A 27,098-nucleotide genomic window follows, 5' to 3' on the forward strand; every position below is an offset into this window, starting at 1 on the left:
ATAATCTAATTATATAATGAATGAGTTTTGCACCTGAGGCAAGAGAGTTTATTTTGTTCCACAACACATAATACAGACACATAATAAAGAAATATTCAAGATTAATAAAAACATCTGGTTTGGTTAGTATACTGTGATTATTATTGTTATTCATTTTAATTATGTATTAATTCTGTTTACATTTCACGGCTTTATTAAAAGGGGAACACTTAACAAAATCATTAACCATGGCAAAAACACTCTAGCACATGGCCCCTTGTGGCTTGTTGCATTAATTAAGTACAGTAACTGAACCTAACATTGGTTAATGTACAGCTTCTGTAGGACCAGTCATCAGTTCGTTTTAGGCATCTTTAATGAGAGATCAGTCTTCAGCTCTGCCTGTAGTCATTGTGGGGTGATAAGAGGTTAGTGGGATTATTAGCTTAATTAATCACACCGCTTGCAGCGTCCTTCTGACGGTGCGATTGAAGTGTCAATAAACCATGTGAATGCATTTTAAATGTAATATTTAGAAATACTAAAAAAGAAATGCATGCAGGCTACTTCTACGCTGAGCGTGTTTGACATGGCACTTTCACGGCATGTGACCATCCATCACTCCAAATGGGCACCGAGCCCCTGACCCGATTCAGTGTGGTCAACACTCCCCGCTCAAGTTGATGAATGCGCCGCTTGAATGGGGTTCATGGTGAAGGCCCATGTGTTGTAAGGTATGTTCTGCGAGGTGTCGGCAGGATTCTAAGCTGAATACTGTGTGTGTGTGAGTGTGTGTGTGTTTGTGTGATTGATCCAGTTACTGCACCAAAAGCCTTCAGAAATGTGTCTGTGTGTATCTGTTTGTTCATGTTTCATGCTCGCAGTTAGTCTTTTGCTCTTTTCAAACACTTGTCTTCTTTCCTTTTCTTTCTGTTTGTATTTTTTTATGAGACAGGCTTTTAGTTTTTGTCAGTTTGGCAGCAGGTGGGTGGGTGGAATGCTGAGCAGGGGGGTGGGGGGTCTGGCATTGGGACTGGCATCCTAATGAAATCATACCTGGCTAATTGAGGCTTCCTGATAAAGAATTACTCTCTAATTGGTGTGTCCTCATCACTTTCACCATCAAGCGCTGGACCTATGAGCCACTAGAGCGCGCGTAGAGAATATGTAAAGTGTCTGTGTCAAGGCGACTTGCTGGTGTGTGTGTGATGGGTGACTCCATTCACTCTTCTGTTTTCTCCAGTTAAGCTTCACAGCTGCCACTTATCTTCTCTCATTTCATTTAAATGTGCCTCCTCTCTTTCCCTCTTTCTTACACTCGCCCTCTCAATCCCCCAGCAGATGCATTCTTTCATACATCTGGCTTTTGTCTTTTTGTTATTTTCCTCTCCTCCTCCACTTCTCTTTCATATCTTCAATTATTCTTTTTTTTCTTTTCTTTCTTTTCTCCTCTTGCCCTTAAACGAATGTGACCTGATAGAATGTTCAATGTCATCGGGCGCACGGTTTCTGGTCTTTTCTGTGTGTGTGTGCATACATACATATGTATGTGTGTGTGTGTGTGTGTGTGTGTGTGTGTGTGTGTGTATATATGTGTATGCAAACGCCCAAGGGCCTGGAGCCACACGAAGGCCAAGCGTCTGTTTTGTGACTCTTGTCATACACTCATTAAGGCTGCTGCTGTTGCTGGCGAGCCCCGTTTTAATGCGCAAGCTTACCGGGTCCAAGGGCCCACAGAGAGGTTGGAATTATATATATAGAGACATAGAGAGAGAGAGCAAGAGAGAGTTTGTTGCGTACGGGCGTATTCTATACACTGTCTTATGAATCGTTTCCATCATTTTGTTTGATATGAGTGGCACATGAAAGGTCAATTTTGGTATACTGCTCTAGAGTGAACTCATGAGGCTGATCCAGTTATTCCTTGCAATTTATTCACATATTGAACATGTTATTAAATTAATAAGGATCAACAGAGATTATTTTGAATTACAATAAAGAGTAAAAACAGTAAAACTGTTTAATTTCAATTTCAAATTTAATTTCAAATTCAATTTTTATTTGTCACATACACTATCATACATGGTATGATATGCAGTGAAATGCTTTGGCCAAATCCCCAATTAAACACTGGATTGAGGGTTTTACACCTACTCCAAATTAGTGTTAGAACATTGAAACATCGTTTAAGGAACATCATTTAAGAAGAAGCATCAATTTCAGAGACGCTGAATATGTTATTGAGAGTTGAAAGAAGACAGTTGTGTTGTTGGAGGGGTTGATTTTAGAGTGGTCATTTTACATTAACATTTATGGCATTTACCAGACGCTGGCATTTACCAGAGTGACTTACAATCAGTAGTTACAGGGACAGTCCCCCACTGGAGCAATTTAGGGTTAAGTGTCTTGCTCAGGGACACATTGGTAGTAAGTGGGATTTGAACCTGGGATTTCTGGTTTATAGGATTATCTTACCCACTAGTCTAGGCTACTACAGGGGTCATTTACTACACTTATTGGTGCATTTAAAAATACATTAGGTTCATTTTAGCATTTTAGCTCATTTTTCTCTATTTGAAATTTTCCATCCATGGCTATAAGAATTGAACAGAGACAAGCAACGATTGACTTGGACTGAATGGAGAGTAACGATTTTACTAAAGTTGGCAAGATGACGATGCAGCACATCTCATGGAGGATTCTGCATATAAAGTTTTGATGGGGTCATGGTGAACCCTTATGACCTTTGCGCCAGTATTTTTCACGTTTACCACACCAACCATAAATTAGGATTAAGAAGAAATTGGCTAGTGTCCAGCTGTTTTTTGGTAGCTGGCACAAAAAAACTTAAAACACACACACACACACACACACACACACACACACACACACACACAAACAAAATCTCATCTCAGCTTTTGGAAGTTCCTGCGGTCCTTGGCCTTCTCTTTCTCTCTGGTGAACTCTCAGCATGTCGTATAAAGTATGTATTTTTATACTTGTTCTAAATAGGTTCAGGACTTTTAATGTACCTCAAGAAATGCTGTTTCTCAAAAAGCACACTTACACTCACATGAGGTTCTGGGCTCTTTGTTTCTCACCCAGACTATTTACAGCACTGCAGCTCTGAATTAATTCACGGTCTCTGTTCTTTCGTCCTGAGGCAACCTCAAGATTCGTATTTCTGAGCTTTTTTCCTCTCTCTGGACAACACGTTTGTTGCTCCACAAATTGCTCAGACATGACCACTGAGAAATATGTCATTCTCTTGAGCAAAGACTGCTGCATTGTGGGAACATTCAGCACAATAAATCTTGTACCATGGGCACGTCACCAGAAACGAAGTTTGCTCGGTTTGTTTGTTTGTTCTCTTGGAAACAAGACGCCTCCACTAGTTGGCACTGTTTAGTTTGACAAGTTTAACGTGACGGTGTCAGGTCTATAAATGTGAAACCAGTCGAATATAAAACCGCCAAGAATGAGCGAGAGAGACGTTTCACACCGTGGCATTTGTGTCTCGGAGCGGCTCAAACTCTGTAACCGCTGTGTCGGACGTGACACTCGGTGGCAGGTGCGGCTCCGTGTCTGGGACACGGTGACGAGGCCCGTATCGGATACCCGAGTCTCGGCGCTCGACGCCGTGACCTCCCGGTTCCCTCTGCCGACCGAATTCCTTTCAAACCCCACGTCGGGAGTCCCCCCTGCCCCGGGCCCCTGCCAGCGTGTGCGTGTGTGACTGCAGCGCCCTGATCCCGGGTCAGTGGTAATTAAAGGTCCGTCTCCGGCGGCAGCGGCACTGGCAGCGCGCGTCCGTTCGGCGCTCTGCCCCTGATCCTGAGTCAGTGGTAATTAAAGGCCCGGGCAGCGGCACTTGCTGGGGTAATAACAGGTCCGCGGCCTGTTCCGCTTTTGTTTGTTTGGAGTGCCGAGCCTCCGCAGCGGGGTGTCTTCCCAGCTGGCAGTGCCTGCTGGCCCCTGGCCGCCCCGTCTGGGTGCTTGGCAGAGCGTCCCAGTGCTAGAGCGGGCGGGGCGCCAGCTGGAGATAGGCATCCCTCTCTTTATTTCTCACTCTCTTGTCTCTTGTTCGCTCGCTCAGTCTCTCCTCGGGCTGACCCGGCAGAGCGCTGCGGTTGCCAGCTCCTCTCCTGGCGACACGGGCGTTTGTTTGGCACCTCTTAGGTCAACAGCACCCCGTCACTACCTGTCTCGCCACGGCAGCACCCTTTTCACAGAAGCATGATAGGTTCCTTATAAATGATAGTGATCTCCTTAAATAAAAAAAAAAAAAACTTCTTTCTGGAAACTTTACTTCTGAAAATCTCATTTCCTTCTGAGAAAACAAATCAAAACCTGAAGATATTAAATCAGACAGTCGTCACTTGTTGTGATGTTATTTTGGTAACGTTACCTTTTTTGAGCACAGACCCATCATCGTCCCTGTAATGTGATTGCAACGAACGTTCCAGGGGACTTTTAAAAACCCCTCTCGGCGAGAGGAAGTAATTAATCCCAGCGGCCGCCAGCACTCTCGAGAGGATGTGAAAAATGCAGAGGCGCCGAGCTGCTCGCTCCTCCAACCTCCCGCACCCAGCGTTCATTCCTCTCGCAAACACTTGAGATATGCAGGGAGGGAGGGAGGGGAGGACTGACCCCTGACCCCACCACTCACCTTGACTAGGCTTGAACCTTGACTAGGCTTGAACCTTGACTAGGCTTGTTCCCTTTGACTGACGGGACTTCTTTCACTTCCATTCGTTCTATAGGTTGCATAGATTTTTAATGCAGTTCACAAAAGCATCAGATATGACAACCATGAAGTCGTCATGCAATACATGAATGAATAGTCATTTTAAGACTAGATGATAAAGGTCGGGGGAGGAATAATGCTGGTGCTAACGCTGCCCGGTGGGTGATGGGCACCGTTGCTGGGTGAGTTCAGAGTTCAAATTTACATGAGGGCGTAGTCAGTGTGCACATAGCCACACACCCACATGACGGAAGGCATGGCCGCATCTTTTCAAAATGTTTCATTTGCCGTCGGTATCCAGAGCAGCTACCCATCACATTTCGCGTACGTTCGACTGCTTGTGTTTGGTCTGTCCCCCCCGCGCCTTTTATGTAATTTATTCGATGCACAGTGTCCCAAAAAGCCTCTGCGGTTCCACTTCCAGGCTTTTCAGTCCAGCCCTCACATAAACCATTTTAAATACTGCCCTTCCTTCCACAAATCTTTAATTATAGCTCTCGGCCGGGCGCAGGGCACGAAGTAAACGCGAGGCACCCTGTGAATAAACAGCGCGGCGTCGGCTCGCGCCATGGCCCCTGCCTGCGAGCCGCTGTGTTCAATTCAGTTTAAATGCCATAGTCATTGACCGCTTCAGAGCGGCTGAAAAGAACGACACAAGCGTTGCATCAAAGGACGTATTTTCCACCGAATCTCTGATAATAATTCAAAGGCCTGTATGTTAACAGTGTTAAGACCAGTGCCGACAGCGAGGAATGTACGCTACTGTCGCATCAAGCAGGCTTTGTGGGTCGCTGAAGGTGCACGCTCTCGTTTACAGGGATAGGCAGCAAGGTAGTGTATATAAAAAAATGACTTACATATTCACTGTATTTCGCCTAAAACTCTGTGTTTATCGGCTATGGGCTGCGTCGGTTTTTGTGCTTTTTGGCTGATCGGTGGAGGTTTTTTGCTGGGGTGGGCCACCTTTTTTGCAGGCTGGCAAGACATCCCCTTCAGTGCAAAGGTCACAAATGCACATGCACTCCCAAGGTTTCCGGACGTTTCATTTTCGAGACATTCAAATCAGCCGTCATAAGCGCCATCAGCTCCGTGTCTGTTTATAGTTCTAAAGTGAAGTTGTTGCTGAGGGAGCTAAGCACCTTTCCAAATGGAATTACGAGGATTTTTATGATTTTTTTTTTTTTTTGCTTTATAAGTGTGACTTTACCTGGGTACGGTATACATGATTAAGGATACGTCTTTAAGGAAATGCGTTTGCCCTGGATTATGCGCGAGCCACACACACTGTTATGACTTTTTGACCCACAAACTTTTCCTATAGAAGCTGAAGCCACTTCCTGGGAATACAAATCCATCTTAGCCCTTGTGCTTCCTGGCCCTGCTGCAGCGTCTGTATATCACAGCATGTTTCTGTCTGCTCCCTACATTAGTCCATTATCACTCATTCTTTTTCTTTATGTCCCAATCCTTTTGTCCCCCTGGCACAATAGAGGTATTTGACTCTCTCTGTCTTCCCTCAGTTTCAGGCCCGGGCAGTCTTTTTGTTGCGGGTTTTGAATAGATGCATCTCCAGTTGAGGTCAGTTTATTGGGAAAAGGCCCAGTCTTCGCCCTGTGTGTTCTGGTGGGACACGGCACTGTGAAAAGTGGCTTTGTGGTGACCCTTCCTCCTCATGCAGCACAAAGGGAGCAGTGAGGGTCTGGTTCCTGGCTCCACGGCAGACTCCTCCGGAGTGCAGGACCGACACGTGCCACTGTGTTTGTCCCAGGCCGTCTGCAAGGAATGTCTCTGATTTATGACGGACGTGCGAAACAGTCCGTCGATTCAACCCTCGCACTTCTACTCTCTTTCCACTGCCGTCTGAGCGTCTTTTTACGCCGATCAATGTCGTGTTGTCTCCATTGTAGGGGTCACACTAATGAATTGTTACATGTAGGCCATGACCTTTGACTCCTCAGCAGGCCTTAACCTGCGCTATGCAGCTGCTGTCTGACCACTTGCTACTGGGCTTTTGTTTGGAGGGACAAGTTACAATTTACCAGATTAATGTAAGAAATATATTTGTACAGAATTCAAATTTTATTTTATTTTTTTACGCCATTCCATTTAAATGAAGAATCATCAGATGGGGAAACATGGCTAGCACTTCTTTTTTTTTTTTTTTTTTTTTTTACACTCTTTTTTCTTTACCGTAAATGCTGAGATCCAGCAATGGATCAATGGTGTTCTGCCTTTGAAGTGCCTCAATGCATTATGATGGAAGAGTTTTAATTGGCCGGGAGAGGCACTGATCAATACGTGGTGTAATTGGCTGACACTGGATGGGTGTGAGACTTTATTACGATTAATATTTAGACATGATGTGGGAGGAACCATGCTAAGGTTAAATGTACAGCGGCGGCAAACCGCCTTTGATCTGCTTGATAAGTGGATCGATTGGAAAAGTGAAAAGGGGTCAGAAATAGTGGGGGCCTCGGGAATGAACGCACCCTGTTTTTATCGAGTTTCCGAGTGTTGTGAGTGGGTGGGTTGGGGTTCAGGGAGTCTGGGGGGTGCAGATTTCAAGGTTCATAAACTGTTGGAGAGCTCCTTATTCATTCGTAAGACATTTGGTGCATCGTCATCATCGTCATCATACTTGATAAGAAAAATCCTATAATCCTTGAATTCCTTTAACAAAGGGTACTTTTTGGTTAGGCCCGTCTCACATTCTCCACTGGCCCACTGGATTTTTTTTCGGCCTTGCATGCTTCACAGCCCCTTGTTGAGTGCACCATACCAATTAATTTCTTATTGCAGAGTATATAATAAACAATATTCATGTCAGATAATTACATTTGGGGGACAGATACACCCTCCTTGAAGGCATATCAAGGTTTGTTTTTTTAACCCCCTTTCATGGCTTTAATAACCATTAAAAGCCATATATCACAACTATGATTTTTCAAATGCATTGTGGTATAGTCATATCTAATACAAAGTATTTACTATTGGATATTTTACTTTGCATTTTAAAAAAAATTGTAACGTCAGCTGTGTAGGTATCTCTGAAGTGACTGCACCACTGGCTGGAAAACGGATACCTGCATTTATGCTCATTGATAGAAAAGCGTTATGGCCAATCAGTAATCAAAATTGACCGATATTATCCTTGTACAGTATTTTGGAAAATCCATCCATGCCAATCAGTACTCATAGCAAACTGAATAGCAATATGCTTTCATGATTAAAAACCAAATTTTCTTGTAGTCTTTGGTCTATCCCAGCGGTCTGTGTGTGTAAAGCAAGGGATCTGTAATTACATTAGATTCAGTTATACATAACATTTTGTTCATTTAGTCTATGCTACAACATTTGTTTCTCTGGCTATATTGTAAAAGAATATTGTAACTTGTCAAATATATTTCATGAATACATTTTTCATAATTTTTACTTATTGTTAAGGTATGTAAGAAATTGAACTCAGAGGCACTGTAGATAAGCTCGTGGTGTGATACACACCCTTCCCAACGTCGTCGGCATAATGCAAAAATGCAAATTAGACGACACACACCCAGACACCTCCAGTTTACGCCCTGTCGTCCCACTGCGCGAAGTTTGTAAATAAAGACATAATGAATTAGAACTAAACGGAACATGAAGCCGCTCTTGTTTAATCTCGCGCCGTGCTGGCCCTACGCACAGACACCTCGCCTTTGAAAGCACAGCTCAGTCTGTCAGGCCTGACAGAGAGCGAGTGAGAGAGAGATAGAGAGAGAGAGAGAGAGAGAGAAAGGTAAAGAGGAGGAGTGACGGTGATAGAGCGAGAGATCTGGCCCATCTCTCCCTGGCTGTTTTGAGGAGAATGTCAGTCCTGGTTCTCTACAGCTCTGTTTGATCACGCCAGAAAAACAAGCTGTCAATTAGACGAGAGATTAACCCAGAACACACAACAGAACCACAAATGCACGGGAAACGCGGGAGCGTTCCACCCAGCAAATCAGTCTCTGTTACTTTTTAGATGAAAATGCTTGTGCATGTGCAAGTTGTCATTTTATAGATAAGGTGTTAGGTCGTCATCTATAGATACGTCTTTAGTATACGTCTGCATGACTGACTGGCTGTGTTTGATGAAGTATGAATAAAAGACTGCAAACGGTCCAACAAATGTCTTCCTTCAGGCTGTGGGCACTTCAGGCACGGGGCTTGGTGATTACCGCGGGGTCATAAGGTCAAAGGCGTCCTCAGGATTTACAAAAAACTAGAAGCTAATTCCAAAAGAACCAACCCGTTACTGTCACCCAGAACACAAGCTCTAATGATGTTTTGATAAAGAGAGTTTTTAAAAAAAGGGAGGAGTCTGGTGATTGACAGCTGGGTTATTTAAACCCGCGCCTGTTAATGCGCCACATCTGCACGCATTGTTCAAGAGTGCCTTTGTTTATGTAAATCACGACTGTGCGTTTAACGTTATACTTCCAGGTGCTAGGCAGGTAGGCGTCGCTTTTAAAACAGTGCCCTCTATCTCCTCTCTATATGTTGTGGTGCGCGGGTGTGTTTACACATCATTTGTACTTCTTTAGAATGATAAGTTTGGCCTGTAGCATTGTGCACAGGCACCCATTGTAAATCCATGTTGTGTAATTCCCCATTTGTTATAGCGGCTTAGACAGTCGTTAGAAATCCATTGTTCTGTTGTATTTGTGCATGAGCGTTTATGTGCATGTGCGCTGATGAATCTGCGCATGAAAATATGCATGATATGGGGCCATTCTGTCGTCAAACAAAAATGTCATGGAGAAATGTTTCTACACAGTCTGTTTAGATCTCACACTCTAATTATGCTTCAGTTAGTCTGACTTCTTCCTATATTTATTATAACATTCATGTGGTGTCTTATGCTGTACATATGAGTTTAATTGTGACGAAGTTAAGCAGTAAATGAGGAATCAGTGTCTGCCTGGTATTTTATTATTACCTTATGCACAATTAAATCTAAACAGAAATAATCATTTGGTTCCATGAAAAATAAGTTCATTAATTAAATGCATGTTTCTGTGCATGTGAGTTGTCATGGGTATGTATGTATGTATGTGTGTGTGTGTGCTTGTGTGTAGCAGAGGTGCTGTCTTTGTGTGTCTGTGAACGTGTGTGTGTGTGTGTGTCTGTGAACGTGTGTGTGTGTTTGTGTGCGCCTGTGGAAGGGAGAGATAAGAAAAAGATGAAGAGCTCGTCGGCACGTTGTTCTCACAGCCTGCACTCCATCTGTTCCCTCTATTTTAATTGTTTTGGATGTGAGGACAGGAAAAGAGAAAGGAAGACGAGATTCGACTCATCCTCTCGCTTTCTCTCTCTCTCTCTCGCTCCCTCTCCTCGAGTTATTTCCGTAACATTCAAAGACCGTTGACGGAACCCTTCCAGATTATTGCCATGTAAATAATCGCACTTGGCTGCGCTCCTTGCTAATGAATGTCATTTACTTTTAGAAACTCGGATTAATTAACGACAGCCAGCCCCTCCTCTTCCCCCTGTTGGAAATAAGTCTCAATTAGTGGAGAAAAAGGATGGCTGCTAATGTCTCTGTTTAAAACAGTGTATGTGCACGTTTGTGTACATATGCTGCACCGACATGAGAATAACCTTGCTATTAATTATCGCCTAATTACGCTGAAAGCACAAACATGTATTGATATTTATTGATATAGTGTGACGTTATCCTTTTTCATGCCTTGCATGGATGATGTTATACATGTAAAGAATGTATTTGCCATGTGTGTTCTCTGTATGTGTGTTTTTTTTTTTATTTTATTTATTAATACAGAGTTTAACTTCTGAAGTGTGGCCTTCTGTGGGGTGTTCAGAGCAGAACACCCATGTCCCAAGGAGACTCGGTGCTTTGAATGTGCCATCGCAAGAAGAGATTTTTTAAAAAAGAAAAGAAGAAGAAGCGGTGCTGAAAAAACAAACAGGAACCTCAAATTAGATTTCCCCAGAATATAACATTCCCTCTCATTAAACACTAGACTGTGGCCAGAATGCTGAAATTGTACCATCAGGATAAATGTGCGTTCCGCTTCGGACGGCCACTCGCTGCAGCCATCTTAAACACAACCTTTCCAAAGAAATGAGAACTTTGCCGTGCGTGCCAATAACTGTGTTGTTTGCCCCTTTTTTCCTTTCTTTAAAAAGAAAAAAAAAAAAGACTCAACCGCGTTCTTTCTGTTCGAATTTCGTCTTTTGCTGTCGATGAAAAGATGGCGGGGAACCTTCCTCTCTCTGTTCTTCTGCGTGGGCAGCTGGAAGCCAAGATGTTTAACCCAAATGAATTAGAAGATGAAGGTGGGGGACAGGGCCGGTTTGACAGGTAGACCTCCTCCTGAGAACTCGGGGCTTTAGTTTTTTTTAGTTTTTTTTATCTTTTCTGTGTTTGGTCTCAAGGGGTTAACTAGTTCATTGTTGGGAATGCTTTCACAGCTTTTGGATTTTTACCTGCCTATTTTTTTTATATATATACACATTTCAACTACAACAACAACAACAATAATGTAGATTTAAATCAGCATTTTGACACTGGGGCAATGGTGGCCTAGCAGGTAAGGAAGCGGCCCCGTAATCTGAAGGTTGTCTGTTCGAATCCTGATCCACCAACGTGCCACTGAGCAAAGCACCATCCCCACACACTGCTCCCCAGGCGCCTGTCATGGCTGCCCACTGCTCACCAAGGTTGATGGGTTAAAAGCAGAGGGCACATTTTGTTGTGCTGCAGTGTTTCACAATGACAATCACTAGTATGGTATGACCCCTGCACAGGGCAAACAAAAAACAGGGTAAACACACACACACACACACACACACACACACACACACACACACACACACACACACAGGCTATAGGCAGACATTGGAATCAGAGACATGAATAGGACATGCTAACTTTAACCAGCACACCACATATACTGTGCTGATAAATTAGATGTGTTTAAAGTGCTAGAGAATGTTCTTAAAAAGTACCAACCAAGGGCTATTATTATTGGATTTTTTTTGGAAACTTTTGATGCTTTTACTTTAGGAAGTATTTAAAAAAATGAAGAAGTAATCCTCAAAAGAGGGTCACCGAGTTCAGTAGAATTCAGAAATTTACTCCTTGGGTTAAATGAGACTGAAAATGAGCGGTTCTGCCCTGTATGATGGGGTTTCAGTGTGAGCTTTTGACCTCAGCTCAGTCTGCTAAGTTTAACGCAACACCGTGCATCACCCTGGCAGCACTATTCTTGCTGTGGCGGTGACAGCGTAATTTTATGGCAGTTCTACAGGAGCAGGAATGCTGGCCAACTGAGGCCGAACACACGGAGGAAAGCATGGGGGGAGACTGCTGACCCCTTCGCCTCAGGAGGATTTATCTTTAAGCATGGCTGTGAATTAGGTCTCAAATCCAGCTGTAATGCCTTCTTTTTTTTGCTGTACACTAATGTGATTGATGTAAAGAAACTTTAATGATGCCCATCAAGACCACTCTGGCTTCGAGTGAGTGAAATGGGTCTTAATAGTTCATTAGTAGTTCATCAAACACAGTTGTCTCCACCTTCCAATGGAACATTCCTGACAACCAGCAAAAGCTCGTCTACATATGAGCTTGTGAAATAAGGGAAACTGGTTATTTATTTCCATTTTTTCGATGTTGACATCAGAGAACATTTTTAAATTTGCTCTATGGAACCTTTAATTACTAATAAGGTAAGTGCTAGTGAAGAAACTGAACCTGAGAACCACCCACCCGCATGTATCCGAGTTATGGTAGAAGGAGCGCGGTTCTTTATTGGGGAGAAGGAGAACCGGCACGCGTCCTAGTCGTCTACTGCCGAGTGTGCCTTAAGAACCGTCGCTTTTGAGCGCGGTTGCCGGGCGCTGTCCCACGGTGCCGAGCATCAGGTGGCTGTGGAGTGAGCGTGTGTGCGCCGGCCGGAGTGCAGTGGCAGCTGGGCCTGCGGCGAGACTGACAGCCCCGCTGATAATTGATAACTGTGAGAAAGGCGGCAATGGAGAGCCATGCTCCATGTTTTATGGCAAGATTCTGTTTCTTCTCCCTGGCTCACCCAGTGGTGTGAAATGAGCATGGCCAACACTATACCAACAAAGAAGGGTGTGTGTGTGTGTGTGTCTGTGTGTGTATACATGTGAATATTCGTTTCGGCACACACGCACTCGCTGTCCTCTCCTACTGTACTAACAATGGCAGGTAAACAATAGGGGAGGTCTATGTTTGCATGGTAGAGATTGACACCGCAGGCTTAAAAATATTCCGCTCTTTCTGTCTGTCACACAAAAAAAGCCAGAGAACACACACACACTCTCATTTTCACACTACCCTACCCTCACACGCCTTAAAGTCACTCACTCACGCCACCAGAATGCATGAACCGGCTGTCTGGGCTTCATCAGGTTTATCAAGTTTTTGGGACCGCTCTGTTGTTTTAGTTTTTATTTTTTAAGTGCTTTACGTCTCTTCCACGCAGAGGGCCTGATATACGCCGTGCTAAAAAAGATGTTGCACATTGAGGATTAACACAAATATACCACTGATGTTTTTAGAATGGGAGGTGAAATGATTGACAGCTCTCCGGTTACCTGACCTCTTCATTCTGCGCATTGGAACCCTCAACTGTCCATTCACAAGTGTAGGGCAAGGCCATAAACATGGCATCACCAGCAGACATCACGAACATGATCGTCTTGGGATTTCATCCGTTACCCAAACGAACACGAAGGACGATTATCAGGCTCTTTAAGTCATTCTGATTGGCCAATGGGTGAATGTGACATTCACAAACACTCCCAGTGTGCCTCGAACGTGCACTGTGTACCAACTCCAGTAAGATGCCATGTTTGTTTCTTCACGTATTTATGTATTTGTTAGAGATTAATTAATCAGGCTAATCAGAACAATAATCAGACAGCAGGCGACCGAAGCAGAAATGAACGGGTTCTGGCCTTTGGACCAGCAGCAGCGGGACATACCTGGGCGGGGCTGCAGTCTGTACCTCATACCAGCGGCGACGGCTAGTTCCTCCCGGACACAGGCAGGATGGCAGAATCTGATTGGCTGGCTGCCAGGGTGTGCTGACAATGGCTTCTTTGGTGAGTGGGTCACTTGGTTAACTAAGCACCACGCGATGTGGCCCCCTTCCAAACAAAACTGGCACAGTTACACGACTTAGTTTGGGTGATGTTTTTCTCTCCTACAGCTAAGCAAGCAGAATTGAGGAAGTTTTGATATGATGATGATGATGATGATGAAAGCCCTCTTTATTGCTTTTGCAATGCACCATGTCACTAGTCACAAGTACCAGCAAAAAACTGGCCATCAACCCGACCATGCATATATACAAACATAGCATAGGGCGTGGCTGGGTCAGGAGGATAGGGGATATGAGAAGAACAGAGGAAAATGGAATCACATGGGGAGAGAGGACAAGAATAAAAAAAAACAGCCCACAGACTGCACTCCAGTAAGGAGAACATTGTGGTAACTGAAAAAAACAAACACCTCAGCAACATAAAAGTTGTGACTCGAGCCTAGACAAGCAGCCATCCGGTCCTGCGGCCAATGGTGGCGCCAGTTCACGTCTGGTGGTATGGCGTGGTGGAAGGCGCTGATATGAGGTCACCTTGAAATAGTGCAATTAGCAAACAGCATTTAAATGGTTTTTTAATGTCAGTTTTGATCGGGCGTCTTTTTGACCCCGGTTGACCTTTGTTACCTGTGGGTGATGACGATGCGCTCTGTCACCAGGGGACGTTGCACCGATTGCAGCGCTTTAGAGGAATGCAACTTTCTCAGCTTTGTGTAGCGCGGACGCACACTGACACGTTCGATAAATCACGCCTCTCCACTGCCGCGCACTCAATATCGCTAAAGAACGGCGAATGGGAGCTGACGTAGTCATGTATTAAAACGCTGATGCTGAAGGAGACCCTTTGCTCGTTATCTCCTCTCCTTCTCCTTCTCACTCTCTCCACCGTCCTCCCCTGTGTGCCGTCCGCTTTGCATACGAGTGAAGTCTAAATGCTGCGTTGTTCGCTGCTGTTGGTTAGCCCCTCTGTGACCCCGGAGGTATTTGCTCGTTTGATCATCGGGGCAGTTGTTTTCATGTGTGGAAACACCACAGTTTTATGTAACAGAATGGCGGTTGAGAAGGAGCGGTGTGGAGAACTGTGCAGGAAGCCGATGACCCCTCTTCTTCTCAGAAATAGGTGTGCGCCCTGTATTGAGGTTTGCTTGAGTAATCTCTCTGTGTGTGTGTACACTGTTTGCAGATACATACAATATTTGTGTTTTCTTGAATGGTGAAATGCATAGTCTCAAAAGATCAATATTTCATTAAAATAATTCAATGTCAGGCGGAATAACAAATAGTTACAAATAGTTAGTTACATAGTTATTACAAAAATGGCATTGTTTGTTGTCTGGTGTGTGGGGGTGTTTTAATGTGTTTAAGACATTGTTAGCCCTTTCTTTTATCAAAATAAAATAGCAATTTTTTTAATCATTAGACCAATGTGTAGCAGTGTTAGCGTGTGTGTGTGTGTGTGTGTGTGTGTGTGTGTGTGTGTGGGTGGGCCTGGCGTGTGTTTATAAGTGTGCAAATGTAAGGCTTGTGTGTATGTGCATATACACACATGTGTGTGCACACGTTGCGTGTGTGTGTGTGTGTGGTGTGTTTTTGCTCAGTGTACCTATCACATCTCTCTGAAGCTTCCCTCACTCTGTGTCACCATTCTCCTGCTCAGCTGACAGCTGTCTGTGTTTTCAGACTTTTTCCTCCTCTCTCGCTCTCTCTCTCTCTCTCTCTCTCTCTGACAGTCTCCCCCATTGTTAAATCGGTGTGTGTGTGTGTGTGTGTGTGTGTGTGAGAGTTTGTTCCACGTCGCCTGTGTCCCTGCCCCAAAGCCAGACTCCTCTTTGCCTCAGTCCAATGCTCTGGCTGCAGGGGAGTGTGCGCACAGGCGGGGTAAAGTGCGCGTGTAAGCTAAAATATCCTCAACTGCAGGGTTGAGATGGGAGAGCGGCACCGGGTGGGTGGGAGTTTGGGGTGTTCAGGGGGGGTTAGAGAAAGAAAAAGAAAGAAATGGGGAGGAAAAAAAAAAAAGGAACAGCAGCACGAACGAAGCAGAAGTTGGTGTCTGTTCTGCAGACGAGGGGAGTAGAGGAGAGGAGAGGGAGTCAGCCACCCCCACCTAACATCAGCGAAGGATCCAGTCTCCCCTGTCCGTCTCCCCTCTGTGCCGTGCGTATACGCACTCGCCGTGCAGAGAGACGGGGGGAAAAAAAACATCCTGCAGCTTGACTTGGGTATAAATTATTGATGTACGTTCCCTTATGAATTTTCCATAGTGTCACGCTGAGAGTGATATGCTGAGAGCTATAGAGGGGGTAGAACATCACCCTATATATCTGAGAGAACCACCACTGGGCAGCATCATATATACCTTACATGTGTCATTTCCTTTTTCACCTCAATATTAACTTCCTCTAAGGTGACCTTTGACCTAGGAATCTTAAAAATCTTATTACTGTTTTTATCGTCACTGGTATACTGGTACTTAAGAGAAACAACATACAATAAAATATATGTGAAACATTAATATGTACAAAAATGGTATAAATAACGGTACAAAGCACGTGGGTGGCTTCAGTGGAGATCAGTGGGGCAGTGGTGGCTTAGCGATTAAGGAAGCGGCCCCATAATCAGAAGGTTGCTGGTTCGAATCCTGATCCGCCGAGGTGCCACTGAGCAAAGCACCGTCCCCACACACTGCTCCCAGGGCGCCTGTCATGGCTGCCCACTGCTCACTCAGGGTGATGGGTTAAACGTGTGCTGTGCTGCTGTGTATCACACGTGACAATCACTTCACTTTCACTTCACTTCAGCAATCTGGGGGTGCAGCCCTGAACACTTTTTACTATATACAGCTCTGAAAAAACAAGTCTAGTCTTGCGTCTATGAAAATACATGTACTTTTATGCTTGTCTATAAACTACTGATCACATTATAATGCCAATTAACTAACCCATCAGGTTTATAGATACTATTAAGCAATATAATTTGGGAAGGGATCAAAAGTTTTTTTTCTTGTTTGGGAAGATTTGGTCTGATCATCTAATCAGCAGCTCATCAAACTGGAGAAGGTGCGTTGGCGTTGAAACTCAACAAGGAAAAAAAGAAAGGACATAGAAATATAATGGACGTCTTCACATATATATTTCATTACATAAAAAAAATATTCTTTCTGCCTCGAAACTCAACCATTACATGCTTTAAAAAGCAGCGAAATGTCAGTTATTGGTATTGTTGAGACAAGATGCGGTTTTTCATGTCTGCGCAGTGGTTTTCCAGAACTTTTGTGCAGCTTGGGGGGTGGGGGAGTTGCGAAGAGTTAAAAAAAAAAAAAGAAAATCTTTGTCAATTAATTCAGCCAGCTGTCAGTGCGCTTACCGTACTCTCTCAGACCCTCCTCTCCCTCGCTCTCTTCCCACTCGGTCCTCTCCCCCACCTTTTTCTTGCCCTCCTCGGCAGCCCTGCTCCGTCATTCCATAGATTTTCTGGAGTATTCTGCAGCTCGACCTGGGTTGGCTGCGGGGCCTGATTAGTCTGATTGGTTGCTGAGTCTATTGATCCGAGCCTCCAGGGCCGCAACCAAATGGAGTCGGAGCAACAAGTCAATAACGCTCTTATTGCCACAAACCGGTGGTCTGTGCTTCCAGGTGTGTGTGTGTGTGTGTGTGTGTGTGTGTTTTGTAATGATGAGTGAATCAGTGTCACTCAGAAGCCTCTTACCCACCTCTTCCCTTAATCCACATTGCTCTCTCTCTCTCTCTCTCGCTCGCTCTGCCCGGTGCGTATCTGCGGCGCGATGTTCGAGAAGAGCAGGAAGAGAAAAGGCCTGCAAATTTAATGCCGCCGCATGGATTATTTAGAACGACTAAATCCTCCCTTGTAGTGTCAAATGGACGGGATGTAGGATGACACGGGCCTTTCTTTTCCCTCCCATTTCACCGTCGGCCCGGCAGTTTTAAAAGTTCTTCGCCGCAGCAAAACACAGAACACGTGATTTTCACCGTTTTTTTTTTAAGTTGTTCCGTCCCTCCTTGGCAGGGTGGCATGTGATCAGATTAAAAAAAAAAAAAAACAACTAGAGGTTACCAAGAGCTACGGGCTTGTTAGCCGCGAAGACGCTCAGCCCTTAAACCCGAGACACCTCTCCACATCCAACCTGGCGAAGCGCTCAGCCCGCGCGTGACTGACAGCTCAAGTCTTAACCTCCCAACGCAGCTCTGGCTAATTACGTCCTCTGTAACCGGATATATAATGAAATAAAGCATGCAAGATCGAGCTGCTTCGCTTCCCGCCATGTGAAGGTGGGAGTCAAGGTCTCTCTTTTTTTTTTTTTTTTTTTTTTTGTTTCCTGGGGGTGTTGGGGGCTCTCTTGAAAAACGCCATCCGCCGGATTCTTCCATTCTTTTTTTTTTGTCTCTACCTCTCTCGATCCCCCTCTTTTCTGCCTCCTGTAGCCACTTCACGTGTTAAGCTGTGATTGTTGGAACAGGTCAGCACCCTGCCGCTTTACTTTGTTACTTTCTTTTTTTTTTAAGCCTTGCGTAAGGCATACCCACAGACAGCGCACTCTGAAGGGGCAAGGACGGCCGTCGCATCAAGTCCTTGGGAGGGCTGTATTGTTGAGGGGAAAATCCAGCCTGCTATTACAGCACAAAAAGAAATAAACCAGTTCCTTTTTTAACATGCAACAAGTTGCCGTTTTAGATTCATATTTTAATATTTAAACAGTTTATATAGATGTAACACACAATTAAGGCAGTGAGACGTGTAAACGTGTGAGTGTGCTGGTTAAAGAACATGCCTTATTTCACTTGACTGTAAGAGATGCATAAGAAATTACAAAAGAACTGCAAATAACAGGATAAGAGCGGCAGATAGCGGATTATGTTAAAACTGTAAAATCAGCAGCGTTTTTAGCCAGGAGTTCTGCAGCCAAGTCAGTTCAAGACCACTTTAGTATGATAAACTACATTTAAGCGAGAAAAGTAAGATAATAAAATGAAAAAAGAACATTACGTACAGTTTAATGTGATATAAAGGGGAGAGAGAGTCCAGTATTGGACTTCAACTCCGTGCTTCTGCTTCCACTTCATTCAGACAGAGCCTTTATGAGGCGGCTGTCTCATCACATCCATGATTGGAGCACTAGGTGTTGAGAAAAGATGTTTTCTGTCATGGAAGGGCGGTGTCACATGATGCGCCCAGGTTAACCAGAAGGATCTCCACTCCACAGGAGACTGTAACAACACTCCTACATCTATTCTTAGAATTCCAAAAGACGCCTTCCAGGCCCTCATTCAAATATTTGCAGACTTTTTTATTCTATAAGTGGTAAACAAACACTGGCATTTTATATGTAGGGATATGAGACTCAGGCGTAAACATCTCATTATTGCGCAGCTTGTTTGCCCAACTAAACAGCTGTCTTTAATGTATTTGTCATGTTCGGGATTTATCCAAATGAGCCTGTTTGTGCATTTTTTATTGCTGAAACATCAGTGTGGGTTGCAGAGTTTAGACTAATTAAGTGAAATAATGAATCATTAGGTGTCTTCAGTGTCATATATATAATTCATATATATAATCATTGACACTGAGGACACCTAATGATTCATTATTTCACTTAAACACACACACACACATATATATATATGATTGTTGAAATCAGTTCTATGCAATCATGTCATGCTTCCAATCTAACAAGTACTGCCCCTACAGCCTGGTCTCATGTTTGTTTCACATTGCTGCACAATTTGCGATGGATTAGTTTACTTGTTAATTTCTACACCAGATAATTATTGGTGTAGAGCAATTCTGCTCTATACATTAATTTAGCATTTTTGCGTCCACTGTATTTACACAGTACGCATATGTCTGCATTTAAACCCATTCACATTTTATGAGACCTACAGCATTTAATACTTACTTTTACTACGCAGATATGTGTCTGAAATTAGTAGAGCAAGCTGTGTGCTATAACCAGGAGTGTAAATTTGAAGGCTGTATTCTGTAGGCTGGTGAACGTGGCTTCAGGTTTAAATGCCTGCTGAGCCTTCTTCAGATCCCAGCGCCGAGAAGATCAGGGGAAGAAAAAGTGCTACGAGGACTAAAGTCCACGTGCAAATCTAGAAATCCACCTCTCCTGACGCTCTCGCTTTCTCTTTTTGTCTCGCACCCCCTTGCCCTCTTCGCTTTTTGTTTTGGACCAGATTGGGTGACCGAAACACAACACGGAGACGTTTTAAACCATGGCCTCAGGTCTGGCCTGTTCTAGAAACAGCGGCGTGCTGAGCCAGTCCTCCACTCTCTCTCTCTCTCCTGGGTGAAAGTGAACGACCAACCTGCACCGGTGATTTATGTGCCCTAATGAGATTTCAATACCGAACAAACAATAAAAATTTATGTGCATCATAGTTCTCGGGACCTGCAGTGCCGTGGCTAGTGTTACACCCCTTTAAACTGCGCCGGTAATACAATCCACAGCTGGTCGTCCCGAGGAATGTTGCCACTTTTTTTCTTGTGTGTGTTTGTGTAGGAAATCCAAGTGGCCGGACCGAATTGTGAGAACGTAATTTATCTCACTTGTATAAACGGTGTCTTGTTCACAATCAACCTGAAGGGCTAAAGTGACTTTTCCCTCCTAACCTGTCAAGATTCAATTTCCAGTTCGGCTCGCCTTCTCAGTGACGGTGACACATTCAATGAAAAATTATATCTTTACGTGCGAATGGTTTATAGACACACACGCTACTAAGCGCTTACATTAGTCTGTAGCACGCCTTTGGGGGTGTGTGCAATGTAAGATGCACCACTGCAGTGTCTTTTTACGGTAATGCGTGTAACACACAATTAAGGCAGTGACATATGTGAACATGTGAGTGTGCTGGTTAAAGAACATGCCTTATTTAAGATAAACCTTTATTAGTCCCACAAGTGGGAAATTCGCATTGTCATGGCAGAAAGTGAATAGAACAAAGGTAGGAGCAGCGAAAAGGTAGATCGGCTGAAATAAAAAAAAACAATAGAACAGAATAACTTGAATGTAAGAGATGCAAAAGAAATGACAAAAGAACTGCAATTAACACAATTAGAGCGTCAGATAAGCGGACAGCAAATGAAATAGCATCTCATGTTATGTTAAAACTGTAAAATCAGCAGCATTTTTAGCCAGGGGTTCTGCAGCCTGTAGGGAGACGGCGGAATTATTTGAACCCAGATTGGTTGCTCACATCATAAAAGCTTCAGGTGCGCCAAATAACCGCGGCACACCGCACCATGCCACTCCCCTCCTGCATTCACCTAACCAGAGGTGGAGCGAGACAGAGGGATGGAAGAAGGGAGAGGTAAAGGAAAGTGTGTGTGAAATGGAGAGCAGGGCTCCTGCTCCGGCTGGTGGCCAGCAAGGGGGTAATTGGTGGGAAGAACAATGGGAGGGGGGAGAAGAAGAGCGAGAGAGAGGCTGGAAAAAAAAAAAGAGAGTCACCCCAAACCATCTCCTCAGGACAGCAGACCGGTGCTGCGGCCAGAATGTGCTTTAGGCAAAGCCCCCCTTGAAACACACACAAAAGAGGAAAGAAATCAAAATAAATAAATAAATATAAGAAATTTATTTGAAAAAAAAAAAAAAAAAAAGTGTAGTTAAGGAAGGTGTCCAATTCTTTCTCTCACACACTTTTCTCCTCATACTTTTTTTCTCCACCCCACCTGTACATGGCTCCTGCCATGGTGGTGCAGAGGCAGGGGTCTGGGCTGCTGGTCAGATTGTTAGCGGCCATATAAAAAATGAATGAAAGTTCTTTTTGTTTGTTTGTTTGTTAGGAGCTACAGAACTTCTCCCGTTCTTGTGAAGATGAGAAATATACAATCCAGACATTGTCTGAACCAGACAAATTTGCCTAGTTTGTTTGTGCAGACCCACAATCTCCTTTTAATTGACTAAGAGGTGTGAACTGAGCCTCAGGCCTGCAGTGATGATGATGGTGGTGGTGGCGGCAAACGTGTATGTTCGTGTGCACCAGCTTTTTTCCCATTTCAAATGCCGCAGCTTCTGCACTTTACAACTGAACTTAAGCTGGTGCGGTTCCCGTTGTGCATGTCTGTGGCAAATCCGTGTATGTGTGTGTGTTGTGTGCAGTGTGTGTATTACGTTAGCGGTTACGTAAGGCATAAGCACTGTTTTTCTGTGGGGAATGACATGATGGTGGGGACGTTTTAACTAAATAACTTGCAATTAAAGAGCTCTGTTTTTAGCTCTTACCCCTGGCAGTCTGGCTTTGGGCGTGTGTGTGTGTGTGTGTGTGTGTGTGTGTGTGCGCACATTCATGCATGCGTGCGTTCATTAAACCGTGACAACCTCGTAAAGTGGAATACAACGGAATACACCGGAACACGTGTCTGTGTGTTGATGAGTTCTTGTTTTGATCGAACGGACCACAGGGGGGCCGGAAGGCGGAATATCAACACAACGGAAGCGAAGCGGGACCCTCAGACACGCATCCGCTTTTTCACTGCTTACTTACATCTTACTGCTTCAGTACCGTGTCACCAGTGAAATAACGTAAATGATCATCAAAATTATTTTTTGGGATAAATTATCACATAAATCAAACTAATAAATCCCAAAAAGGTTTTTACATACGGATGAGGTGATATTTAAAAAGAAAAAAATAAAACATGCAGGAGGAGCAGTCATTTTCACAGCTACCCAATCAAGAAAGGCTTCTTAATTTATACTAGCGTGTCCATCTTGTCATGACTTCCGTCTTTTATCGTGGTGGGCGTCCATGTCTGTTTCTGCGTGAACAAGCTCGCTGGAGGAGCAGGAGGAGTCTGATGAAACATTTATTTTTGTTAGTTTATGATCACACGCCATAACCCCCACCATCCTGCCCCGCCCCACCTCACCGGGATCGCTCCTCCGCACCTTCTCCACCGCTGGCCGAGAGCATGATGTCCATCAGTCAAACCATTAGTGAACACATTGATCGCTCCTCCTCTCCCTTCCTTCCACGTCTTTTTTTTCTTGCCTCCTTCCCTCTCTCGCTCACCTCTCCGCTCCGAAGCTGCCGAGTCTTATATCTGGGTGGGGCGGGCAGTGGGGGGTCCAAAAAGAAAAGGAAAGAAAGAAAAAAATATCTGAAGGGGGTCAGACAGCCATTGATTTTTCTCTTATTGGCCTTGTGGAGACTCGGCAAAACTTCGCTCCTCTTTGGCAAAGAAAGAGGTGTGAGCGAGAGGAGAGGTGTAGTGGGCGGGATGGAGTGTGGGTGGGATTTTTGGCTGCTTGTTTGGTTGTGTGTGTGTGGGGGGGTTAGTTTGCATATTGGGAGGGGGGTCAGTTAAGTGAACAGAAACCTCTCTCCATCGTTAAGGTGTATCGCTCTCCTCATTAAGAGCTGCTGGTAGGAAGGTGCTATGGAGGAAGGGAAAAAACACTGGGAGGGGTGGAAAGAAAGGATGGAGGGAGGGAGAGAGAGAGGTTTTTAAATTTTAATAACACGAGTACGATTTTGTAAATCTTTCCTGACAGAAAAGTCCTCATTATTTTCATCTGTCTCCTAGGATCCTCCCCTTCCTCATCCTCCTGAGATAATCGCACTTTTCTCAGCTTCTTTTCCCTCTCTCAGCTCCTCTCTCTTCTCTTCCGCTCACTCCCTCACTCTTATTCTGTCCATCTTGGACCCTTCCTTCAATCGTCCCCTTTCTTCTACCCATCTTCCACTGCCTTCTTCCCGTACTCTTATCCGTTTCCGTGCTCCGTCCATCATTTAGGCGTATAATAAAGACTTGTAAATATCATATAAGGTTTATTCCTCATATATACGTTCATTCCTCCTATATATTTTTTTATTTTTCTCATTTTTGTTTTGTTTTGTTTTGTTTAATTTGAAACGTCCGTATTTTACATTTAGAAAATGAGTTACAATTCTGCCATGAGTTCATCATGGTAGAACAGCGGGTCAGATTTCCTCTGTCAGGCTCTGACAGCGTATTCTGTCTCTGACCAATCAATAGTGGTTATTAAAGAGCCTGTAATTTAGCAGAGCTGTACACGTCCCTGCGTGTAACGCCGGAGAGAGGGAAGGAGGCCCTTTCAGTCACTCGATAACGAAGGCATTCAGCAGAAAAACTGATTTATTGTCTGAGAAGAGAGATGATCCCTTAAAACTGCATCCACGCTGGCCGTCAGTGGATCGGGTTGCCCATCCACCCTAATGAGCTAATGGGGTTAAACTCTCCATGTATACATTTGGAGAGGATGAAGAGCCTAAAAGAAAAAGGAAGATGATCTCCACGTGAAATTTGAGACTCATACATTTTTATAGACTTGTCGTCAGTAAGAAAATGTAACAAATTGCAAATAATTCATGATTACTTATTAGGAATAAAACTTGATGTAACGAAACGGAGTCAAGTGTGGAAAGGAGGCCAGACGGGCTGCGACTGGGAGATGATCTGGTCATTTTTAATAAATGAAACACCCCACAGACTTTGACAGCAAATAAATGTTGTGCACATGACTGTTTTTCTCAATACTTCAGTGAGGATGTAGTTGTGAAACATGTGTAATGTGGTACTGTGTGTGGGCCTGGAACAAAAGACAATGTGGACACATGGCAGGTGTGTTTCTCCCCTTTGACCATCTAGTCTACATGTCAAAATAATGTACATGCGACACACAAATCGGCCCTGCGACTATTCTACCGTACGACTCCATCATTATGTAGGGATTGCATCCGCATGTCAGACCAAAACAGCAGTATTAAATGCGTTTTATTTTAACATAATGAATATTTATTATTTCATTTGTCATTTTGACAGACCTAGTTGCTCAATTACTAGTTTTTCCTTGTAAACAGGTGAACAATGTCACATGTGCCTGAGTAGTTGTGTAAGAGGCCTGTAGAGTTTACACACACACACACACACACACACCAGCACACCCCTGAGCAGCTGTAAATGAGAGTGCCAGCAGGACCACAAACAAGACGTCCGCCATCCCCTCCACCGGGGCGTTTGTGGGTAAATAAGCTTTGTGAATAATGAATGGCAGCTAAAGAGGCGTGGGGGAGAGAGCCGCAGCCCCTGCTAAACATGATCTGATTAATGTCCTCGGCCGAGCAGACGTGCTAAATTATGCAGGCGCTACAACCCCGGGCCGCCCAATCGGACTGGTTCTGCTCGCGGAGATGGGGAGCACTTTGATTTTTCCGATGACTCTGATGAACACGGTGATGGAGCCAGGCATCTGTCACTCACACCAATTCTGCCGAAAAAGGGAACCAGAATCTCCAGATTGTGCAATATTACATCAATCTCGCACAGTTTACATGCACATTCTTACACACACACACACACACACACACACACACACGCACATACACACACGCATTCCGTGTGTACGTGTTGGGACGAACTGTAAACTGTGGGTCAGTTTTTGTATGTATCGTGTGTGGGGGTAAATTTGCCTTCCTGTGTTGTTGACTTGCATGTTGGGTTTGTGTAAAGATGCAGTTGTGTGAAGCTGTGATTGTATGTTGGGTTTGTGTGTGTTATTGGCTCTTGCACCGCACCACATTTGGGTCGTGTTGAGTTGTGTGTTGAGATTTCGTTGTTGTGTTGTGTTGTGTTGTGTTTGGGGGGAGTCCAGCATTGACCAGTAGTGATGAATGGGGGTGACGGGTGGTTATCCATCTCCAGCTCGCTGCACTGGACACTGCTGCTGCTCCCTCCTCATGTCAGCACATGGGCTAATTCTCTCATTTGTCAAGGGTGCCAGGGGAGACCCGTCGGAGCCTTCGTCACTCTTCTTCCTCACCCCGTCCTTTTCCTCCTCTTCGGTCCCTTCCCGTTCAAGATCTGGCTAAATAAATAAATGAATGAATAAATGAATGAATGAATGAATAAATAAGTGGGAGCTGTTTGAAAATACATTTTCAGAGGCAACAAATAACACCAATCAAACTTGTAAAAGCCTGCATACTCATGCTGTGTGTTGCTGTGCACATTCATTCACCTCCAGCTGGGTGTGAACTTCCTGTGTGCTACATGTGGCATGTTGAACATGGTCAGACAAGTTGGGCTGATTAGCATGTTCAGCCTCGAGCTTTGAACTGTTCATTTATTATAGACGACGGCGCTTTAAAATGTCCAGGGTAACCTCTCTCTCCTTCTCTCTCTCTCTCCATGCAGGATCATCCAGAACCGCATCCTTGTCTTCATCCTGGGCGCCATTCTCCTGCTCACCATCGTCTTGGCCATTTATTTCAATCTGCGAAGTCACTGATCTTTCCCCTGTCCGCCGAGTGTGCGTGTGTGATTAATAGCGACAAACGTGTTGGAATGGAGTAATTAGGACAAATTGTTCACATGAATCATTCTTTTCCCTGCACTGACAGCAGGTCTGGGGAGGGGTTGGGTTTGGTTGGGTTGGGGTTCGGATGGAGACATGGCAGGGTGACTGGGGGGGAGTGGAGGGCGGAGTCTCATTCCACATTTTACGACTGTTTTTACTCTTTATACATACATATTACCACCTGAGTATTTCAGCACAGTCTAGGTCATGGTGGGATGCAGGGGGATGATTGAACCCATCAAGCCTCTCAATATGTGTGTATCTTACATTCATTATATCTTGCTCTGTTTTTTTTTTGTTTTTTTTTTCTTGTTGTAGAATCTATACACTGGCCCGGTTTCTGAACATTTTTTTTTACAGTCATTACATGTGCTTCTCTCTCCTTCACTTGGGCAAATAATGTACAATGCAGTCATGTTGTGTATTTATAGTGTTGTTGTGAGCCGTGTGCACATCGTTGGCTTGTTCTGATTTTATTTTTGTCTGTAGTGTAATGTATAAAAAGCAGTCTTCTCCATTAATGCTGCGCGTCAGTGACTGATTTTCACACGGCAGGTCTCAGACCAGTGGCTTAGAACTCTACCTCATCCGTCAAACTGGGACCAATCGACAGAATCTATACTACAGGCCAGAAGCTCTTTCAAAATGTTATTACAAGAAACGCTTAAAACAAATGCGGCAGACTTAAAGATTCACGGCATCCTGTCTAGAAATTTGGCAGCCCCCAGCATGCAAAGCGAATGTCAGTGTAGTAAATACAATGTACTTCAACCACCACTAGTTTTAGCTTTTCGCCGCTGTTCTCAAGCCGGCGCTACGTTTTAAAGTGGGAGGAGCCCGATGACAGACTGCCGTCATGCACGCTGCTTCCTCGTCCTCCTCGCCAGTCGCATGTTTATTTATGTAAATCCGGAAGACGCCT

The 27,098-nt window shown here is 44.4% G+C and overlaps 1 protein-coding gene across 4 annotated transcripts in view; it reads left to right on the forward strand.

Moving 5' to 3' along the window:
- The window catches only part of vti1a (vesicle transport through interaction with t-SNAREs 1A), a 100,192-nt gene extending 73,979 nt beyond the window's left edge, over window positions 1-26,213 (forward strand). For 2 of the 4 annotated variants that reach the window (XM_028955027.1, XM_028955028.1), the window contains one exon: window positions 26,014-26,124. Coding sequence is in view for 2 of the 4 variants with exons in the window: in XM_028955025.1 (XP_028810858.1) it covers window positions 26,014-26,107 (94 nt within the window). In the remaining 2 variants the exon portion in view is untranslated. Of the gene's footprint in view, window positions 1-26,013 lie in introns of all 4 variants that reach the window. The other 2 variants (XM_028955025.1, XM_028955026.1) reach the window with 2 other exon arrangements.
- The last annotated feature ends 885 nt before the right edge of the window (window positions 26,214-27,098 follow it).

The sequence above is a fragment of the Denticeps clupeoides genome, chromosome 15 (genome assembly GCF_900700375.1).
Source record: "Denticeps clupeoides chromosome 15, fDenClu1.1, whole genome shotgun sequence".
Classification (NCBI taxonomy): Eukaryota; Metazoa; Chordata; class Actinopteri; order Clupeiformes; family Denticipitidae; genus Denticeps; species Denticeps clupeoides.